The 20,581-nt window shown below is 40.1% G+C and overlaps 1 protein-coding gene across 2 annotated transcripts in view; it reads left to right on the top strand.

Moving 5' to 3' along the window:
* cttnbp2nlb (CTTNBP2 N-terminal like b) overlaps positions 1-20,581 on the top strand; it is an 88,616-nt gene that overhangs the window by 47,732 nt on the left and 20,303 nt on the right. For both annotated transcript variants that reach the window (XM_063065398.1, XM_063065397.1), the window contains exons 3-4: positions 7,415-7,645; positions 17,941-18,048. In XM_063065398.1, the coding sequence (XP_062921468.1) occupies positions 7,415-7,645; positions 17,941-18,048 (339 nt within the window). The remainder of the gene's footprint in view (positions 1-7,414; positions 7,646-17,940; positions 18,049-20,581) is intronic.

Raw genomic sequence — 20,581 nt, 5'->3', positions numbered from 1 at the left:
ATAATATAAATATTTTTTCAATGTATATGGCAAAAGGTATTTTTGCTTTTTTGGAATCTAGAGTTGGATAGGGTGGGGTGAGGGAACAGGCATGGAGATATTGGCCTTGGGACCTGGAGACGTAAGGACTTGGATCATCATCTTCTCAACTATATTTCAGTGCTGCATTCCTTCTGAAGACTCTTCCTTGATAGTGATGAAAGAATTTGAGTCTTCAGCTAGACGGTTCTGACAGATCTACTGCCAACTATTGCTTGAATATTCTTCCAATTAAACCTCACCTCTGTTTGCGAAGGAGATTCCTGAGGGTCCGTTGAATATGATGGTCAGTTTTTGTCAGTGTGATTTGGTACAATTGAGTAGCTTGTTAAGATTGCTTCAAAGGTGAATTGAGTCAGTTATATCTGGGAAGCAAGTAATGTTAAGAGGGAACCATTATAACCAAATGAAACTTAACCTTGACCAGATTATCATGAAAATTTTCCACGTTCTTCAAATCCCCTCCATTTGCAGTGTAAAGGCCTCCAACCTGATCTTACCTACCCATCCATCTTCAGATGATAGACTCCACCTCAGACTCTTCATACACTTCAGTTCTTTAAGGTTGTTACTGAATTCTATTCCATTCCAAATCCCACTGGCCAACTCTGCTGTTGTTAACCACTATTGGCTTCTGTGGCTTAAATAGGTAACTCTACACCTTGTACTTACAGCCTTCCTGATTGTGTGACTTCCAGTCCTATGCTTAATCTCTCACAGAAGCTTTGTTCCAACTTCAGCTTCTCATTCACAGTCCATCCCCTCTATACTTTCACCGTTCTGAGCAATCTAAGTGTCACACTCCAGAAATACCTTCACCATAAAATGTAATGTTGCTTACAGCATAGGCTTAAAGGCATTTCTTAGGCAAAAGGTTACTGCAAATATTATCTTTTTGATGTTTATTGTACTGTTGCAGATACTATCTTGTGGAAACTCCCTGTTCTCTCTGGTGAAGTGAAAGGAAGCCATGATGGTGTTTTGAAGAGATGAGGAAATATCTATTATGAATTAGAATATAGAAAGAAGATAGAGAGCCTAATGGTGTGGTGTCATTATAATTGTCTTTCCCTAATGTCGGCAAAACAATAGAGCTGGTCATTGACTTTAGGTAGCAGGGCAGAGCACACTCTCACCTATGTATCAGTGCTGTTAAAGTGGCGATAGTTGAGAGTTTAAATTCCCAGGTCTGAACATCACCCACAGCTTGTCGTGATCCAATCACTAGACAGTGAGACCGTGAAAGCACACCACTGCCTCCCGTTCCTCAGAAAGCTTAAAAGAAAATTCAACACCTTCTTGTTGACCTTCACTAATTTTTATCGATGCACCATATCCTATGTGGATGCAGCTTAGCACATCTGAGAAACCAGCCTCCCCCCGATGGATTCTACATACATTTCTCAGTTCCTTGGAAAAGCAGCCAATATAATCAAAGACTTCTACCACCTGAGGCATTCTCTCTTTCCCACCCCCTCCTCATGCTTGAAAACACACATCACTAGGTTAAAGGATAGCTTTTGTTCCGCTGTTGTAAAACGATTAAATGGATTTCTTGTACGCAAATGATGAACTTTTGAGCTCGCTGGCTACCTTTTCATGGCTCTTGCACCTTATTGTCTACCTGCAGTGCCCTTTCACTGTAAGTGTAACACCATATTCTGCATTGTGACTGCTTTTCCCTTCCACTGCCTTAATGTACTAACGTTTTGAAATTATCTATATGGATGGCATAAAGAAGTGTATTTTATCTCGGTACATGTAACAATAATAGACCAATACCAATATGTTTGTATTTCAATCACCATTGGAGTATCAATGTTAAAGCACTTCTGGATGTCGTGAATTTTTAAAGGATGGGGATTCTTCTTTATTTCTGAACTTAGGAACTTTTCTATTTTTTTGAAAGCTTTGTGTGTTTGCTGCTGGTAGTAATATTGTTACTTGGAGACTAAGAATGGACAGATATTAACATAAGCCAAGTGTAAATGTGTAGGAGACCAGCAATACTGTCATTCGAAGGAGCAGAGCATAAGATGTTTTTTGTCTTCTGACAGTTCCACTTCCTTCAGCAGGCTGTGACATTGGAGTATTTCTTTTGTAAAATATCTTCAAGTTTCACGTTCTCTGCTACAGAGCTATTACAATGCAAGTCAAAATAAGAACTCAAAACACAAGTCGGCAGCTAGCCCACTCATGCCTGCTCTGTTCACTCTATAAAGCTATGGCCGATCTTTTCCCTGCTCCCTGCCTCTTCCTGCACTAACCCAATATGTTTGATTCGGTTTTTATTCAGAAATCTATTGAATCTATTTAGCAAAAATAAAAGTTATTGCTGTTTAGATAATGCAAACACGAGGAAATCTGCAGATGCTTGAAATTCAAGCAACACACACAAAAAATGTTGGTGAACGCAGCAGGCCAGGCAGCATCTATAGGAAGAGGTACAGTCAACATTTCGAGTCCTGACAGAGGGTTTTGGCCTGAAACATCAACTGTACCTCTTCCAATAGATGCTGCCTGGCCTACTGCGTTCACCAGCATTTTTTGTGTGTGTTGCTGTTTAAATAATTAGCTTTTTAAATGTATTGATTTGTTTTAGTTAGTTTTATTGTCAGTTTAGGCTTGGTATACAGCAGTGTTGAACCCTGGACTAAAACGACTTAACATCTTTTCTGCTTTGTTGGTTACATTTGAAGTACATAACTTGTACTTTGGTAAATTAAGGTTAACCAATTTCCCCCTGGGATCAATAAAGTATGACTAACCTAACTAACTAACTAACTGACTGAGAAAGGCATTTATGTAATTGGATGCACCAGGCCAACTGCAGAATTGTTTTTTGTCCCTTTACTTTCCTATATAGGTGCATTTGCTTAGAGATTGGATTTTGCCTAAGTTTGATGATGATGTCAAATCAGCTTCCCAGAAAAATAATCATGATCCAGAAAATGATGTCTACAATGTGACCCACACTCAGCAAGATCACATTCACCTTGGCACAGCTGCCAACAGTTTGCGATGCAATAATCATGAAAGGGCATCTGCCCCTCGAGGCATATACTCCGTAGTAGCCAGATCATCAGCAATGCATTAAATGGCTGCCATGGAAACAAAAAACTCTGCAGGGGTGAAGAGAAAAAGTGCCCAGATTGAAAGTAGCAGGAATAGGTGAAAGCACATTAATGAAATATGATTTGATTGTCCAGGGGACATCAAAGTCAAAGAAAAATTGATTGTCGAAGTACATACAGTGGCATGGAAAAGTTTGGGCACCTGGTCAAAATTTCTGTTACTGTGAAAAGCTAAGCGAGTAAAAGATGACCTGATTTCCAAAAGGCATAAGGTTAAAGATGACACATTCCTTTAATATTTTAAGCAAGATTACTTTTTTATTTCCATCTTTTACAGTTTCAAAATAACAAAAAAGGAAAAGGGCCCGAAGCAAAAGTTTGGGCACCCTGCGTGGTCAGTACTTAGTAACACCCCCTTTGGCAAGTATCACAGCTTATAAATGCTTTTTGTAGCCAGCTAAGAGTCTTTCAATTCTTGTTTGGGGGATTTTCGCCCATTCTTCCTTGCAAAAGACTTCTAGTTCTGTGAGATTCTTGGGTCGTCTTGCATGCACTGCTCTTTTGAGGTCTATCCACAGATTTTTGATGATGTTTAGGTCAGGGGACTGTGAGGGCCATGACAAAACCCTCTATTTGCGCCCCTTGAGATAGTCCATTGTGGATTTTGAGGTGTGTTTAGGATCATTATCCTGTTGTAGAAGCCATCCTCTTTTCATCTTCAGCTTTTTTACAGACAATGTGATGTTTGCTTCCAGAATTTGCTGGTATTTAATTGAATTCATTCTTCCCTCTACCTGTGAAATGTTCCCCGTGCCACTGGCTTCAACACAAGCCCAAAGCATGATCGATCCACCCCTGTACTGAACAGTTGGAGAGGTGTTCTTTTCATGAAATTCTGCACCCTTTTTTCTCCAAATGTACCTTTGATCATTACGGTCAAAAAGTTCTATTTTAACTTCATCAGTCCACAGGACTTGTTTCCAAAATGCCATCAGGCTTGTTTACATGTTCCTTTGCAAACTTCTGACGCTGAATTTTGTGGTGTGGACACAGGAAAGGTTTCCTTCTGATGACTCTTCCATGAAGGTCATACTTGTGCAGGTGTCGCTGCACAGTAGAACAGTGCACCACCACTCCAGAGTCTGCTAAATCTTCCTGAAGGTCTCTTGCAGTCAAACGGGGGTTTTGATTTGCCTTTCTAGCAATCCTATGAGCAGTTCTCTCGGAAGGTTTTCTTGGTCTTCCAGACCTCAACTTGACCTCCACCATTCCTGTTAGCTGCTATTTCTTAATTACATTATGAACTAAGGAAACGGCTACCTGAAAATGCTTTGCTATCTTCTTATAGCCTTCTCCTGCTTTGTGGGCGTCATTTATTTTAATTTTCAGTGTGCTAGACAGCTGCTTAGAGGAGCCCATGGCTGCTGATACTAAAGACCTGTGCTGATCAACTGGCTGAAGTGTTCACTAAAATTTTCTTGCTTCTGCAGTCTGAGGTACCCATCAGCTTCCAGCAGACTTCACTTAAACCGGTGCCTAAGAAGAACGTGGTAACCTGCCTTAATGACTATCACCCAGTCGGACTTAAATCCACAATCCTGAAGTGTTTTGAGAGGCTGGTTCTGAAACATATCAACTCCTGCCTGAGAAGCGACTTGGATCCACTCCAATTTGCCTACTGGAACAACAGGTCCACGGCAGATGCCATCTCAGTAGCTTTTCACTCAACCCTGTAACATCTGTACAGCAAAAATGCATCCATCAGGATGTTCTCAGCTCAGCATTTAATTACCATCATCCCTTCAAAACTAATCAATAAGCTTTAAGACCTTGACCTCAATAATTCCTTGTACAATTGGATCCTCGATTTCATCATTTGCAGACCCCAGTCAGTTCAAAATTGCAACATCTCCATCAGCACAAGTGCACCACAAGTCTGTGTGCTTAGCCCCCTGCTCTGCTCACTGTACACCTACAACTGTGTGGTTAAGCTCAGCTCCAATGCCATAATTAAGTTTCCTGATGATACCACTGCTGCAGGTGGAATCAAAGGTGGTAGTGAATCAGCATATAGGAGGAAGATTGAAAATCTGGTTGAGTGGTGCTACAACAACAATCTTTTAATGTCAGCAAGACCAAGGAATTGATTATTGACTTCAGGAGGAGGAAACTAGAGGTTCATGAGCCAGGTCGCATGGAACAGGGATGGAGAGGGTCAGCAAATTTTAATTCCTCGATGTTTCGAAGAACTTGTCCTGGGCCCAGCATGCAAGTGCAATTATGAAGAAAACTCAGCAGTGCCTCTACTTCCGTAGGAGTGTGGGATGATTTGGCATGACATATATTAACTGGATGCATCACAGCCTGGTATGAAACACCAATGCCCTTGAATGGAAAATCCTACAAAAAGCAGTGGATACAGCTCAGTCCATTATGTGTAAAGCCTTCCCCACCATTCAGAACACCAACAAGGAGCTTTGTCACAGGAAGGCAGGATTCATCATCAGGGACCACCACCACTCAGGTCATGCTGTCTTCTTGCTGTTTCCATCAGGAGGAAGGTACAGGAGCTTCATCCCTTAAGCTGTTAAACTAAAGGGGATAACTTCACTTGCCCTATCATTGGAATGTTCCCACAACCTATGGACTGGCTTTCCAGGATACTTCTTCTCATTTTCTTGATATTTATTGCTTATTTATTTTTATTATTATTTCTTTCCTTTTGTATTTCCACAAATTGGTGTCTTTTGCACATTGGTTAAATGCCAGTTGTTAGTGTGGCCTTTCATTGATTCTATTATGGTTATTATTTTATTACGGACTTACTGAGTATGCCCACAAAAAAATGAATCTCAGCGTTGTATATGGTGACATATATGTACTTTGATAATGCATTTGCTTTGAACTTTGAAATACCATAGAATTCGTGGGAAAAAAACTATACAGAAACTAAGACTGACAAACTATCAGTATGCAAAAGAAGACAAATGGTGCAAAGCGCAACAGGATCCTCCGCTCCCGCACCAGCAGGGACAGGAAGAGCTTCTTCCCTGAGGCTGTGACCCTGCTGAACCTCTCATCACAGAGCTAAGCAGTATTGCATCCGTATTGTACTGTCTCAGTACTTTTATATTTGTGTGCTGTAGCACTTCTTTTATTTGCAGTTATTTTGTAAATAACACTATTCTTTGCAATTCTGGTCAGATGCTAAATGCATTTCATTGGCTTTGTATCTGTACTCGGCACAATGACAATAAAGCTGAATCTAATATAATCTAATCTAAAATAAAATACCGAGAACATGAGACAACAATGATCAAATCTTGTTGTTACAACCTTACGGACTGAAATGTTACTCTTTTGCTGCTGATGTATCACCACTTGTACTGCATTATGAATCTTGAATTGATCATTTGGTAAAGTGGCTTAAAATGAAGTTTCACCTGGCGTTTCAAGCAGTATTTCTCAATGCGAAATGATTGTGGATTCCATTGGTTTCATATGCCCAGCTGATCTAAAAAAGTACACTCAGTGGCCACTTTATTAGGTACAAGAGTGTAACTAATTAAGTGGCCGCAGGAGTGGAAACCAGTGTGGTCTTCCGCTGCTATAGCCTATCCACTTCAAGATTTGATGTGTTGTATGTTCACGGATGCTGTTCTGCACACCACTGTTGTAACATGTGGTTATTTGAGTTACTGTTGCCTTCCTGTCCTCTTGAACTAATCTGACCATCCTCCCCTGACCTCTCCTATAAACAGGGCTTTTTCATCCAATGAACTACCGCTCACTGGATGTTTTGTTTTTTGTTTTTTTTTTCACCATTCTCTGTAATTCACTTGTGCGTGAAAATTCCTGGAGATCAGCAGTTTCTGAACTATTCAAACTACCCTGTCTGGCACCAACAAGCATACCACAGTCAAAACCACTTAGATCACTTTTCTTCCCCATTCTGATATTTGATCTGAGCAACAACTAAAGCTCTTGACCATGTCTGTATGCCTTTATGCATTAAATTGCTGCCATATGATTGGCTGATTAGATATTTGCATTAATGAGCAGGTGTGCCTAATATAGTGGCCACTTAGTGGCGTATGTATTATGCTGAAGTCAGAATCCATGAAATCAGATATATCACATTAGAAAACAGATTTTGCAGCAACCCATTTGAAGTTACTAACATTAAGAGAGTTCTACGCTGCCATTTATTTTCCCGTTTTCATAATTTGTTAAATAAGTATTAATTTGGAATGGGTTTAAGACAGCGATTAAACTAACAAGTATTCTCTGATTGGTTGCAGGCGCAGCACAAAGATCGTTTCATCCAAGAACGCTATGGAAAGTATGACATCAGTGACCCATTCCTTGCTCTGCAAAGGGACTGCGAATCAATCCGTGATGGGAATTGTGTTGATAAGCAACCAGTGTGCACCAATCCATTATCCGTGCTTAAAGTAGTGATGACGCAATGCAAGAAGATGCAAGACAGAATGTTAGCCCAGCTGGCTGCTGCAGAGAGCAGGCACAGGAAGGTATTATAAAATGTTATATTGCATGATGCCTCAGGTTATAGGTTGTTCTCAATTCGAGGAACATCATGGGTTAATGCATTAAATAATCCATGCATAATGCATAAAACTTCTATTAGGTCTTTCAGAGAGCTGGCATAGCCAGATTGAGCTCAATATCCTCTTCTACTTAAAGCTTCTATGACTTTTACTTTTCCTTGTCATTCTCCTTCAGAAATATAATTGTATTGGGACAATTTGTTTTCTGGGAAGGATGTAATAGAGAAATGGAGGTCATCTAAAGGTGAAATTTTGAGGGTACAGGATCTTTATGTTCCTGTTAGGTTGAAAGGAAAGGTTAAAAGTTTGAGAGAGCCATGGTTTTCAAGGGATATAGGAAACTTGGTTCGGAAAAAGAGAGGGATCTTCAATAAATATAGGCAGCTTGGAGTAAATGAGGTGTTCGAGGAATATAAAGAATGTAATAAGAATCTTAAGAAAGAAATCAGAAAAGCTATAAGAAGATACGAGGATGCTTTGGCAAGCAAGGTGAAAATAAATCCGCAAACAACAGGAATTCTGCAGATGCTGGAAATTCAAGCAACACACATAAAAGTTGCTGGTGAACGCAGCAGGCCAGGCAGTATCTCTAGGAAGAGGTGCAGTGGACGTTTCAGGCCAAGACTCTTCGTCAGGACTAACTGAAGGAAGAGAGAGTAAGGGATTTAAAAGTTGGAGGGGGAGGGGGAGATCCAAAATGATAGGAGAAGACAGGAGGGGGAGGGATGAGGCGGGGTCTCCCAGTGGCCACACATTTTGATTCCGCATCCCATTCCCATTCTGGCGTGTCTATCCACGGCCTCCTCTGCTGTAGAGATGGGGCCATGCTCGGGTTGGAGGAACAGCACCTTGTGTTCCGTCTGGGTAGCCTCCAGCCTAATGGCATGGACGTCGGCTTCTCTGGCTTCCGCTGGTGCCCCGCCTCCCCTTCGTACCCCATCTGTTACTTATTTTTATACACACATTCTTTCTCTCACTCTCCTTTTTCTCCCTCTGTCCCTCTGGATATGCCCCTTGCCCATCCTCTGGGTCCCCCCCCACCTTGTCTTTCTTCCCAGACCTCCTGTCCCATGATCCTCTCGTATCCCTTTTGCCTGTCACCTGTCCAGCTCTTGGCTCCATCCCTCCCCCTCCTGTCTTCTCCTATTATTTTGGATCTCCCCCTCCCCCTCCAACTTTCAAATCCCTTACTCACTCTTCCTTCAGTTAGTCCTGACGAAGGGTCTCGGCCTGAAACGTCGACTGCACCTCTTCCTAGAGATGCTGCCTGGCCTGCTGCGTTCACCAGCAACTTTTATGTGTGTTGCTTGAAAATAAATCCAAAGGGTTTCTACAGTTATGTTAGTGGCAAAAGGATAGTGAGAGATAAAATTGGAGAATCAGAGTGGACGGCTATGTGCGGAGCCAGAAGAGATGGGAAATATTGAACAATTTCTTTTCTTCGGTATTCACTAAGGAGAAGGATATTGAATTGTGTAAGGTAAAGGAAACAAGAAGGGTAGTTATGGAAAGTATGACAATTAGAGAAGAGGAAGTACTGGCGCTTTTAAGGAATATAAAAGTGGGTAAGTCTCCGGGTCCGAACAAGATATTCCCTAGGACCTTGAGGGAAATTAGTGTGGAAATAGCAGGGGCTTTGACAGAAATATTTCAAATGTCATTAGAAATGGGGATGGTGCCGGTGGATTGGCGTATTGCTTATGTGGTTCCATTGTTTAAAAAGGGTTCTAAGAGTAAACCTGGCAATTATCGGCCTGTGAGTTTGACGTTAGTGATGGGTAAATTGATGGAAAGTATTCTTAGAGATGGTATATATAATTATCTAGATAGACAGGGTCTGATTAGGAACAGGCAACATGGATTTGTGCGTGGAAGGTCACGTTTGACAAATCTTATTGAATTTTTTGATGAGGTTACTAAGAAAGTTGATGAGGGTAAAGCGGTGGATGTTGTCTATATGGACTTCAGTAAGGCCTTTGACAAGGTTCCACACGGAAGGTTAGTTAGGAAGGTTCAATCATTAGGCATTAATATCGAAGTAGTAAAATGGATTCAGCAGTGGCTAGGTGGGAGACGCCAGAGAGTAGTGGTGGATAACTGTGTGTCAGATTGGAGGATGGTGTGTAACGGTGTGCCTCAGGGATCTGTACTGGGTCCAATGTTGTTTGTCATATATATTAATGATCTGGATGATGGGGTGGTAAATTGGATTAGTAGGTATGCAGATGATACTAAGATAGGTGGTGTTGTGGATGATGAGGTAGGTTTTCAAAGCTTGCAGAGAGATTTAGGCCAGTTCGAAGAGTGGGCTGAAAGATGGCAGATGGAGTTTAATGCAAAAAATGTGAGGTGCTACATTTTGGTAGGACTAATCAAATAGGACATGCATGGTAAATGGTAGGGCATTGAAGAATGCAGTAGAACAGAGGGATCTAGGAATAATGGTGCATAGTTCCCTGAAGGTGGAATCTCATGTCGCTAGTGTGGTGAAGAAAGCTTTTAGTATGCTGGCCTTTATAAATCAGAGCATTGAGTATAGGAGTTGGGATGTAATGTTGAAATTGTATAAGGCATTGGTAAGGCCAAATTTGGAGTATTGTGTACAGTTCTGGTCACTGAATTATAGGAAAGATGTCAATAAAATTGAGAGAGTACAGAGGAGGTTTACTAAAATGTTGCCTGGGTTTCATCTAAGTTACAGAGAAAGGTTGAACAAGTTAGGTCTTTATTCTTTGGAGCGTAGAAGTTTGAGGGGGGACTTGATAGAGGTGCTTAAAATTATGATGGGGATTGATAGTTGACGTGGCTAGGCTTTTTCCATTGAGAATGGGGGAGATTCAAACAGGACATGAGTTGAGAGTTAAAGGGCAAAAGTTTAGGGGTAACATGAGGAGGAACTTCTTTACTCAGAGAGTGGTAGCTGTGTGGAACGAGCTTCCAACAGAAGTGGTTGAGGTAGGTTCGATGTTGTCATTTAAAGTTAAGTTGGATAGCTATATGGACAGGAAAGGAATGGAGGGTTATGGGCTGAGTGCAGGTCGGTGGGAATAGGTGAGAGTAGGAGTTCGGCACAGACTAGAAGGGCCGAGATGGCTTTTTTCCGTGCTGTAATTGTTATATGGTTATATGGTTATTTGGTATTAGGTCAACGGCATGTAGAAATTAACTCATAGAACAGGATGTTCTAAGAAGTTTAATTTCTTCTTCATTATTATGTCCTAATGTATTTTCTTGGCTTGTCATAGTACTGGACAACAAGTAACTTATTCTCAACTTCTTGCCTTCATCACTCCATGCAGTTTGCCTGAAAGCTTGGCAGATGGAGAGAGTGGCTGCTCATATATTATTTTTGTGATATTCCTGATAACTTGTACTGTGAATCAGCAAACATTGGCTACAAATAACTTCTCCAAACCCGCTGGACACATTAAATCAATAGCAATTTCAGAATTTAATTATCTAAAGCGTGGGATGTCAGTGTTGGATGTGTTAACTCATTGACACAGCTGGCATCAGGATACTGCTAGCATAATCAAAGCAATTAAATTGCCAGTGTGACAACTCAAGTGATCTTTCTGCAACATTTTTCAATATCTTCCTTTGAAAATGCCTCAACTGAATGACACAGAGCATGTCCCGCTGGTGAATACCACACAAGAGAGTAAAACATGGAATATAGGATTGAATTCTCCGCGTATATAACTAACATGATAAATGTTTTCTGTGGCCTAGGGACACACTAAAGCAATGCACAAAGGTAAAGTATTTTTGAAGCTCAGTCATTGCTGAACAGTGGAGCAAAGTAGTAGCAAATTAGCCAAAAGCAACATTCTTCAGGCAGTATTGCTGTTGGCAGATTCACTAGATTAAAGAATAAAGTTGGCTGGAATATCGGGAGAGCTTCCCAGAGTTATCTTCGGATCTTCTCATATTGGTCCAATGCCCTTATGTGACCTGTATACATTTGACTTCATTCAACTGTATAAATATAATAAAATCCACTTGTACAGCCCCCTACGTTGGTGTATGCTATGCTGATTTATGTAGGCAATTTCTATATTTTAAGAGCTTTAGATGTTTACAGTAATTTTAAATTCAAAGGAAGAGCAGAAATTGAATATAATGATTAAAACTAAAAAAATTCTAGTCTCTTTAATAACATAGTGCCATTTTCATGGCCATTCTCCAATCAATGGCATACCTGATACATTCACTGTAAATAGCATACATAACCCAAAAGAACACATTTACCACATAATGCTGACGGTGGAGATTGCAATTGTGGGATGTGAATTAACCCCAGAGGACGGCACTAACATATATAGATGTACTGTACATGTTTAACCAGGCATTCTGTTATCTATGAATCAAGCTATTGACAGTGTTAATGAGATGGAGAATACCTCCAGATGGAATTTAAGTTTAATTACCTACAGCAATTGTGCTTCAAGGCAGAGTTGACCCAAATCCCAATAAGAGAACACTAGACAAATTTTCTTTTAAATAATTCTGTATTATATTTATTATTTTTGCAGGCATAGTCAGGAAATCTAAGACATCTGTTTGGCCTTGGGGTAATGAAATTAATACTCTGCAGGCTAGCTGCCTACTAAGGATCTTCTCTACCCTCCAAAAAAACTTCTGCTCAAACTGAAAGATGGAATGACAGCCATTCAGCCCCAAATCAAGTTAGATCATGATTGATCTGTTACCTCGCTACCTGCCTGGTTTCATGTTCTGTCTTACTTCTTCCTAATTAAAAATTCCAATAATCTTTGTTTTTAAATTGTTTTAGATTTTAAAGGATTTAGATTTGTACAGTCCTTGCCATTACCTCTAATTTGTAATGTTTTTTTATATTGGACTCTTCTAACAGAGGAAATATTTCTCTTCATCCACAGTATGAATTCTTTTAATCATTCTGGATAAATATTCAATCCTCTTCAAATATGAGACCTATTCCTGGTTTTGTTTTCGGGCTACATATCTGATATTCACAAACTTAAAGGTCATGATGCCTTTTGGAGAGGTGGTACCCAGAGCATTCCAAATGGAACTTAATAGACAATAGACAATAGGTGCAGGAGTAGGCCATTCAGCCCTTCGAGCCAGCACCGCCATTCACTGTGATCATGGCTGATCATCCACAATTAGTACCCCGTTCCTGCCTTCTCCCCATATCCCTTGACTCCACTATCTTTAAGAGCTCTATCTAACTCTTTCTTGAAAGCATCCAGAGAATTGGCATCCACTGCCTTCTGAGGCAGAGCATTCCACAGATCCACAACTCTCTGGGTGGAAAAAGTTTTTCCTCAACTCCATTCTAAATGGCCTACCCCTTATTCTTAAACTGTGGCCTCTGGTTCTGGACTGCCCCAACATCGGGAACATGTTTCCTGCCTCTAGTGTGTCCAATCCCTTAATAACCTTATATGTTTCAATCAGATCCCCTCTCATCCTTCTAAATATCTAAACTAATAATTTTATAAAGCTTAGGGAATATAAAATCTAGAGACCAAGATTAGATTTACCATTTTAAAGTCCACTTCTGTACTTGAAGTCCAAAAAAAGTCTGCTACTCCGGGTTTCCTACTGTTTTTAAAAAAAAAAACTTCCTTAAATTACTTGTAACTTATTAGTCATTGTCCACATATTTTTCCCACCTTGTTTTCTTTTCATCTGAGCAAATATTTATTTTTTTGATTTTTTGATTTCTTTAGCATTTTGTCTGATTTTTTTTTTGCGAGAGCAAGCTGCTAGCTCAACTCTCAACCCACCATGGATGGAAAGCGTGCAAGGAGTTGGCCATATTTGAACCCAGGACCACTGGCCTCAAACTCTGGTGCTGATGCCACTACACCATCTTCTGGCTTAACCTCTTCTGTAGCCAATGAAAACACATTGCTTTTAGAAATGAGTGGAGAGTATTGTGTTGTCTTTGAGAACGATTGCATTACTTGGTATGACTCATCCTCAAGATCCGTTTCTGTAATGAAATATTTGATTGTTGCTCACACCTTTTATTGATTAAGTTGTCATTTTACTGTGACGGTTCGCTAGAAGAATCTTGTCCTTTGCCCCTTGTGACACATTTATAATTAACCCGTAAGTGACCAGTGCCAATCAGCTGATACAGTGATTAGATTTTATAAACACAAGAAAATCTGCAGATGCTGGAAATTCAAAGCAACACACACAAAATGCTGAAGAAACTCAGCAGGTCAGGCAGCATCTGTGGAAAAGAGTAAACAGTTGATGCTTTGGGCTGAGATCCTTCATCAGGACATTTTACAATGTGTTTGCTGGAGTTAAATTCTGCCTCTTCAACAGATATTGGCAGCAACTGGGTGTGTTTTAAAGATAAAATATGGCAGTACAATACTTTGAGAGTGCATTAGATTTACCTCAGACATCCCACCTCTCCCGGGAGTTCCGGGAGTCTCCCGCATATCGATAGCGGCTCCCTGATGCCCGCAAATTATATACAATATCCCAGAAATCAATTTTTTAGAGAGGGAGAGGGGAAAAAAAAGAAAGAAAGAAAATGAATGAATCCTGCTTGATCTCTCTTTGTGCTAAGTAGACTATCAGTTTGCTCTGTGGGCGGGCTTTACAGTCAACCTCTGTCTCTCTTCCGTACTCCATCAGTTCAGTTACTGCTGTCTGTAATGACGCTGAAATCATCCGGACAACTGTCGGTGACGAAGTACAAAAGGCTGGCAAAGAAATTCCCAAGACTGGCGGTGACAACCTGACTACACAAGGTTGTCCTATACGGGCGGGGCGCGTTGGCGTCTTAAAGAGGATTAGAGCGGGGTTTAAATTGGAGCGAAATTCCAAAATCGTCCCCTAAGACATCTTTAAAAACACCCTCGGAGCAAGCAAATTCTTCGAGGTTTTTTCCCTGAAATACTTGCACTTACAGGTACATCGAAGCCCACAATGGGCTGGGTTTAAGCGCAGCCGTTTTCAGAAGAAAAGCCGATTTTAATAAATACCCAGCCCCCACCGAGGTCTCGTCATTAGGACAGCAAACTGTTTACCTGTGCTGCACACTTTATATGCATTTTGAATTACACTTTATTAAATAATATGGTAATATATTGTTTTATGTGGTGTGCGTGATATATGTATTGTGGCTACACCATGGTTCGGACAGAGGTTGCTTCATTTGTGGACAATCAGCCAGATAGTCATAGTCACAGTCATACTTTATTAATCTCGGGGGAAATTGGTTTTCGTTACAGTTGCTCCATAAATAATAAATAGTAATAGAACCATAAATAGTTAAATAGTAATATGTAAATTATGCCAGTAAATTATGAATATGTCCAGGACCAGCCTATTGGCTCAGGGTGTCTGACCCTCCAAGGGAGGAGTTGTAAAGTTTGATGGCCACAGGCAGGAATGACTTCCTATGACGCTCAGTGTTGCATCTCGGTGGAATGAGTCTCTGGCTGAATGTACTCCTGTGCCCACCCAGTACATTATGTAGTGGATGGGAGACATGACCAAGATGGCATGCAACTTAGACAGCATCCTCTTTTCAGACACCACCGTCAGAGAGTCCAGTTCCATCCCCACAACATCACTGGCCTTACGAATGAGTTTGTTGATTCTGTTGGTGTCTGCCACCCTCAGCCTGCTGCCCCAGCACACAACAGCAAACATGATAGCAGTGGCCACCACAGACTCATAGAACATCCTCAGCATCGTCCGGCAGATGTTAAAGGACCTCAGTCTCCTCAGGAAATAGAGACGGCTCTGACCCTTCTTGTAGATGACAATAAGCTTGAACTTGAAGATACAGAACTTCTAAATCACTCATTTAAGATCCCCCATTTCGATGTAAAAAAGTAAGTTCTGATCCCGACTACTGCAGGCAGCATGTGTGTGTGTGTGTGACTATGGACGTATATGCGATCGGACGTTGTCCGAATGGACGTTAAGCGGCGCACACCTGTAGTAAGGATACACCTTATGCTTTTATTTCTTTTAGGAACCACAACATATTAGGGAGGCTAAGCACAGGGAAGGCTGCTCAAGTATTTCGCAGTCCTTTTCAGCAGAAAACCAAAGTCTGACAGAGAAGGTCACTAGAGCAGAGGTGTACTTTACATCTTTCATCGTTGAGCATAACCTGCCATTCCAGGTGTGTAAGCACACAGGCAAGCTATTAAGGAAAATGTTTCCTGATTCAGAAATAGCAAAAAACTGTGCCTGCTCATCAGCCAAAACAGCAGCTATTGTGAACATGGCCCATTAAGACAGAATTCAGAAGTCAGCTGTCTCACAAAACACTTGTGAATCTGATGTCTTGCAAAATTAACAAATTCATTGACACAGACTGCTGTGAGGTTGAGACTTCCGATTGAGACCTCCGTGAATGAGGTTGAGACCTCCCTGAAATGAATTTTTGCAGGGTGGGGTGTCTGTTTACCTTAATGCTGAAATTTACAATAAAATAAATACAGAACGCATTGTTCCTGAGTACTTACATTCATTTCACAAATTCTGGTAATTTCATCTGAAATGGTAAATAATAAATATTTTGCTTAACTTTTGAGTGTAATATTTATTATTTACTGAGCAGACATGATGCAATCTTCAGTAGCAGAGACAGCAGCAAGTCACTGTTCCACATCTGTGAAACAGCTTGTGGCCAAAAAAGCCCATCTGCACTTTGCTCAGTTCCTCCAACACTATAAGCAGCCCTAATGGAATAGCAATAGTATCCAGCTGAGTAAAAATTGGCCAATTTTAGCTTAAATTGGTTGTAAAAACTGCAATATAAGCAGCTTGCGAACAAGTGCGATTTGTCTATTTAGCTCCTTTTGAGGAATGCATCAAGCAAATGAGAATAAACTCAAGGTTGCTCATTATTGTCAAGGCTCAGAATAAGGTCACTGAGTGTGTGATGGCTCTCAGAACTATCCCATCGATCCTGAATCCCCAAAGAATTTCTCTAAATGATTCTCTCTATGGTGTGCATCAATGCCCCCAATTTTCCTGCCATACACTTATACAAGAAACCAGAACACTGGGGGAAACTCACAAGGTTATAGTGAAAAAGTGCAGACTCTATATGGAAAGCACCAAGTTCAGGATTTGAACCCAGATCACTGGAGCTGTTCACGTGCATGTTAGTGCAATACATTGAATGGTAGAATTTCATAGCTGAAATTTATCCTTTTAACAAATGTGCTGAATGTGTCATCAGGAAGGAGGTACAGAAGCCTGAAGGCACATAGTCAGTGATTCAGGAACAGCTTCTTCCCCTCTGCCGTCAATTTCTAAATGGACATTGAACCTTTGAACACTACCTCACTTCTTTTAAATTATTATTTCTGTTTTTTCACTTTTTTAATTTAACTATTTAATGTGGATATACTTACTGTAATTCATTTATTTTTTTCTATATTTATCATGTATTTCATTGTACTGCTGCCACTATGTTAACATTCAACAACACATGCCGGTGATATTAAACTTGATTCTGATCGTGATATAATTGGGGAAAATGTGCCTAATTTTAGTGCTCCGGCAGTAGACTAAGTCAGGTAATAGTGTCTAATAAAAGCAATAGAAAGGTGTTGCACTGATGCAGCATGAGCTATCTTTCTGACAAATTGAGATGGTAGGCAGAGTGAAGGAGCTTTTCCTTACAACTAAACTCAGGAAAACTGACATGCAACTTCAACCATTTCTCCACAATAGAGGCGAGATTTAAAAAGAAAGCAGCGGGTTATTGGAATGTTAACCGTTCACTGGTCATAAGCACATGACGAGATCTGATTGCAATCATAATTATATTATGCATGGTTCCTTACTTAACTGGGTCATCAAAATTTATATCAATGTGCCCTGTAGATATCTAATTAAACCAAGGCTCTGTAAGATTTTGCCCTAAGCATTTGACTGATGTGTTTCTAACATTTCAAAGGCACTTACTTGACTGAAAAGTATTTTCTAATATCCTGAAGTCATGAAAGACATTTTAAAAATATAAACTATGTTTTGTAATGAGGCACCTTTCTATTCTTAACATTCATCCTACCATATTGCATTCAAGGGGCGTATATTTAAATTAGTTTTACAAAATATAGCAGGGAACCAGTTACCTAACCAGCATTTGAAATGTTCGTACAGAGTTGTTAATGCAGTGACTATTGAAAATAGTTGTAACATTATCAGGAGCCTTTCACAAAATGCAGGAATTAAAATTGGAAGATTCAATAAGGTTACTTTTTTTTTCCTAGGTTATTCTGGACCTCGAAGAGGAGAAACGAAGACATGCCCAGGACACAGCCGAAGGTGATGACGTGACTTATATGCTGGAGAAAGAACGCGAGCGACTCACACAACAGGTATAAAGAATTTTGCCCATTTTTTTCCTTTGAGCCAGTGGAATAGATCAATCCTCTTTTAGTTCTGAGAACAAAAACTTTTTTTTAAATTTTGTGTGCAGCTGAACCAGTAATTCAAATTAGTTTGTTCCCAGTCATTGGGACCAACCTATTAATAACAATTCAGAAAGAGAATTGTAAGAGTGTCTTGTATGGCCTATGTATAAAATATTCCAGAAAATTCAGTAATTGTTCATCAAGTGAGACAGAATCGGTGAGAAAAGACTCATTTCACCTTTCATGATGATGACCATCTGTCAAATGGGGAAGGAGTGGAGGGAAGCAATAAAAAAGGTCTGCTTCCCAAGGCAAATAACATGGGCATAGGTTCTCAACAAGCAATGTATCTGTATCATAGTGTACTTATACAAATGACGCAGGAGGCCATTTGATCATCACATTCATTCCCACTCCATATAGAACAATCCCACTAGTACTATCCCCTCTCCCCTTACTTCTCAGTACCAGTGCAACTTGGCGTCTTTCATACATGTCCAATAGCTGCCCACTCATTATGTGTATATTTATCCCATTTGCCTAGACTCAAGGGAAATTTAAAGTAGCCAGTGAACTTTTAAGCACATCTTTATGGACAGGCAGAAAACAGAGCATCTACAAACGATAAGAGCTGCACAGTACCAGAGGGAGCATGCAAATTCCTTGCATACAGCATCTAAAGTCAGGATGGAATTCGCGTAACTGCATCCTGTGCTGTGGTTCTGCATTGATGCACACTTAGATTACAATCTGTAATAGAGTAGGAGAAATGAAAGGAGAAGAAGTGCTTAAAATAGTGAAGGAGTGTAGTAGTGGGATTTAAATTTTTTTATTGTTTTAAACTGTGGCTGGGAGAAGCAGAAATAATATCTGAAATTACTGAAGGAAATACCATGAACTCTGAATCAGAAATAATACTGGAAATGTTAATCACTTGAAATTATTGAGATTTCTGTCTAGCCGGGATGTTGTAATATGCCTATCCAAAAATGAAGCTCTGTACCTTGAACTTCTATTATGTTTAAATGAGCAATTGTGGAGGGTAAGGTCAGTGTGATAGTGGGAGGGAGAGTTAAACTTGATGACAGGGTGGCCCATAAAGTCATATTCTGGTGCAGCAATTTACTAGCAATAGGTGAAAGATTATGTCACCATCCTATTTAGATAACTAAAATCTCCATTCGACCAATCTTTGCATGTCTGATGTCTAAACCAAATCGTAATTCAATCTTGAAAATTAAAGGTACTTCAGGCACAGGAGTTTCAACAAGTGGAAAGAAAAACACCATACAGCTTGACTTCATGCATTATATATTATTTTCAATATAGAAAACTATCTCAAGACTTTTCTAGTGAGGTACTGGAAGATAAATTGACATTAAGCCCAAGAAGAATTTGAAAAGTGACCACTATCATTTTGCAGGAACCAGTAGCTATCGGGAGTCTAGAGGGTAAGGGTGAGAAAACTTCTTAAAAAAATAACATGCCATATTTAACCAACATTAGGGAGTGTGACCTAGACATTATTATCAAATACTTACAAATAATATTTTAATATATTTTTCGTGACCGTATGTGTGCTTGCTATCTTGAATGTGCTGCGTGCCTTATGCCGTGTATACTTTGCACCTTGCCCCAGAGGAGCGTTGTTTTGTTCAGCTGTATTCATGTATGGTTGAATGCTAATTAAACTTGGATTTGATTTGATTCAGTGCTGCTGTGAGCACATTTGACTGGTTTCTGCACCATCCCATCATACATCTTCACAGTGCTGTGATTTGGCTTCATGGAGCTGCTGCCACAGTGGCTCCAATGGCACATGCTCCATTCCACTACCGCTAGCCGTTTGCCTCAGTCTAATTGGGGAATGCTGTAGTAATGACAGCCAAATTCTGTCGGAAAATCGTGACCAAAGTGCTGGTGTTGTTCCCTGTAAATGAGAGTAACTTCCATAATTCTGTACGTGTGAGTGGAAATCCTCAAGCTGCAGTGAGCTGTTTCTGTTGTTTTTCTTAACTAGGCTCTTGCTGAAACTCTCAAGTTCAAAGATAATAAATTGCTGCAAGTTCCTTCCCTATGGTGCTGAATACACACAAAAAATAAACCAACCCACATCAGCAAAAGCAGAAGTTTTGAAGAAGGAGATTGTCGTGTAGGCTGGAGTATAGCAACAGAGTTTTGGATGATCTTAAGGAAAAGTAGAACAGAGAAAGTATAAGAGCTTAAACAGCTCGAATAGCTTGATAAGGATACAAGTTTCAGGGTGAAAGACTACAATATTATGGGGCAGAAGTAGGTAGTAGTTTAGGATTTAAAAAGTCTGTCTCCGTTTAGAGTTGATTTGAAGGTCAAAAGTTTAAAACATTGCTAATGCAGTGTAAAGAAACATCATTATTTTTGTTTCTATGGTTGTAACTGGGATTTGTGGCTATCATAGCAGCCCATTGTGTTGTTAGTTATTCATTGGCTTTATTGTATGGTTAGAAAACACCTTGCA

Source organism: Mobula hypostoma, chromosome 13 (genome assembly GCF_963921235.1).
Source record: "Mobula hypostoma chromosome 13, sMobHyp1.1, whole genome shotgun sequence".
NCBI classification, from domain to species: Eukaryota; Metazoa; Chordata; class Chondrichthyes; order Myliobatiformes; family Myliobatidae; genus Mobula; species Mobula hypostoma.
Note: the sequence above shows the minus strand (reverse complement) of the source record. Positions and strands in the feature narration are given on the sequence as shown.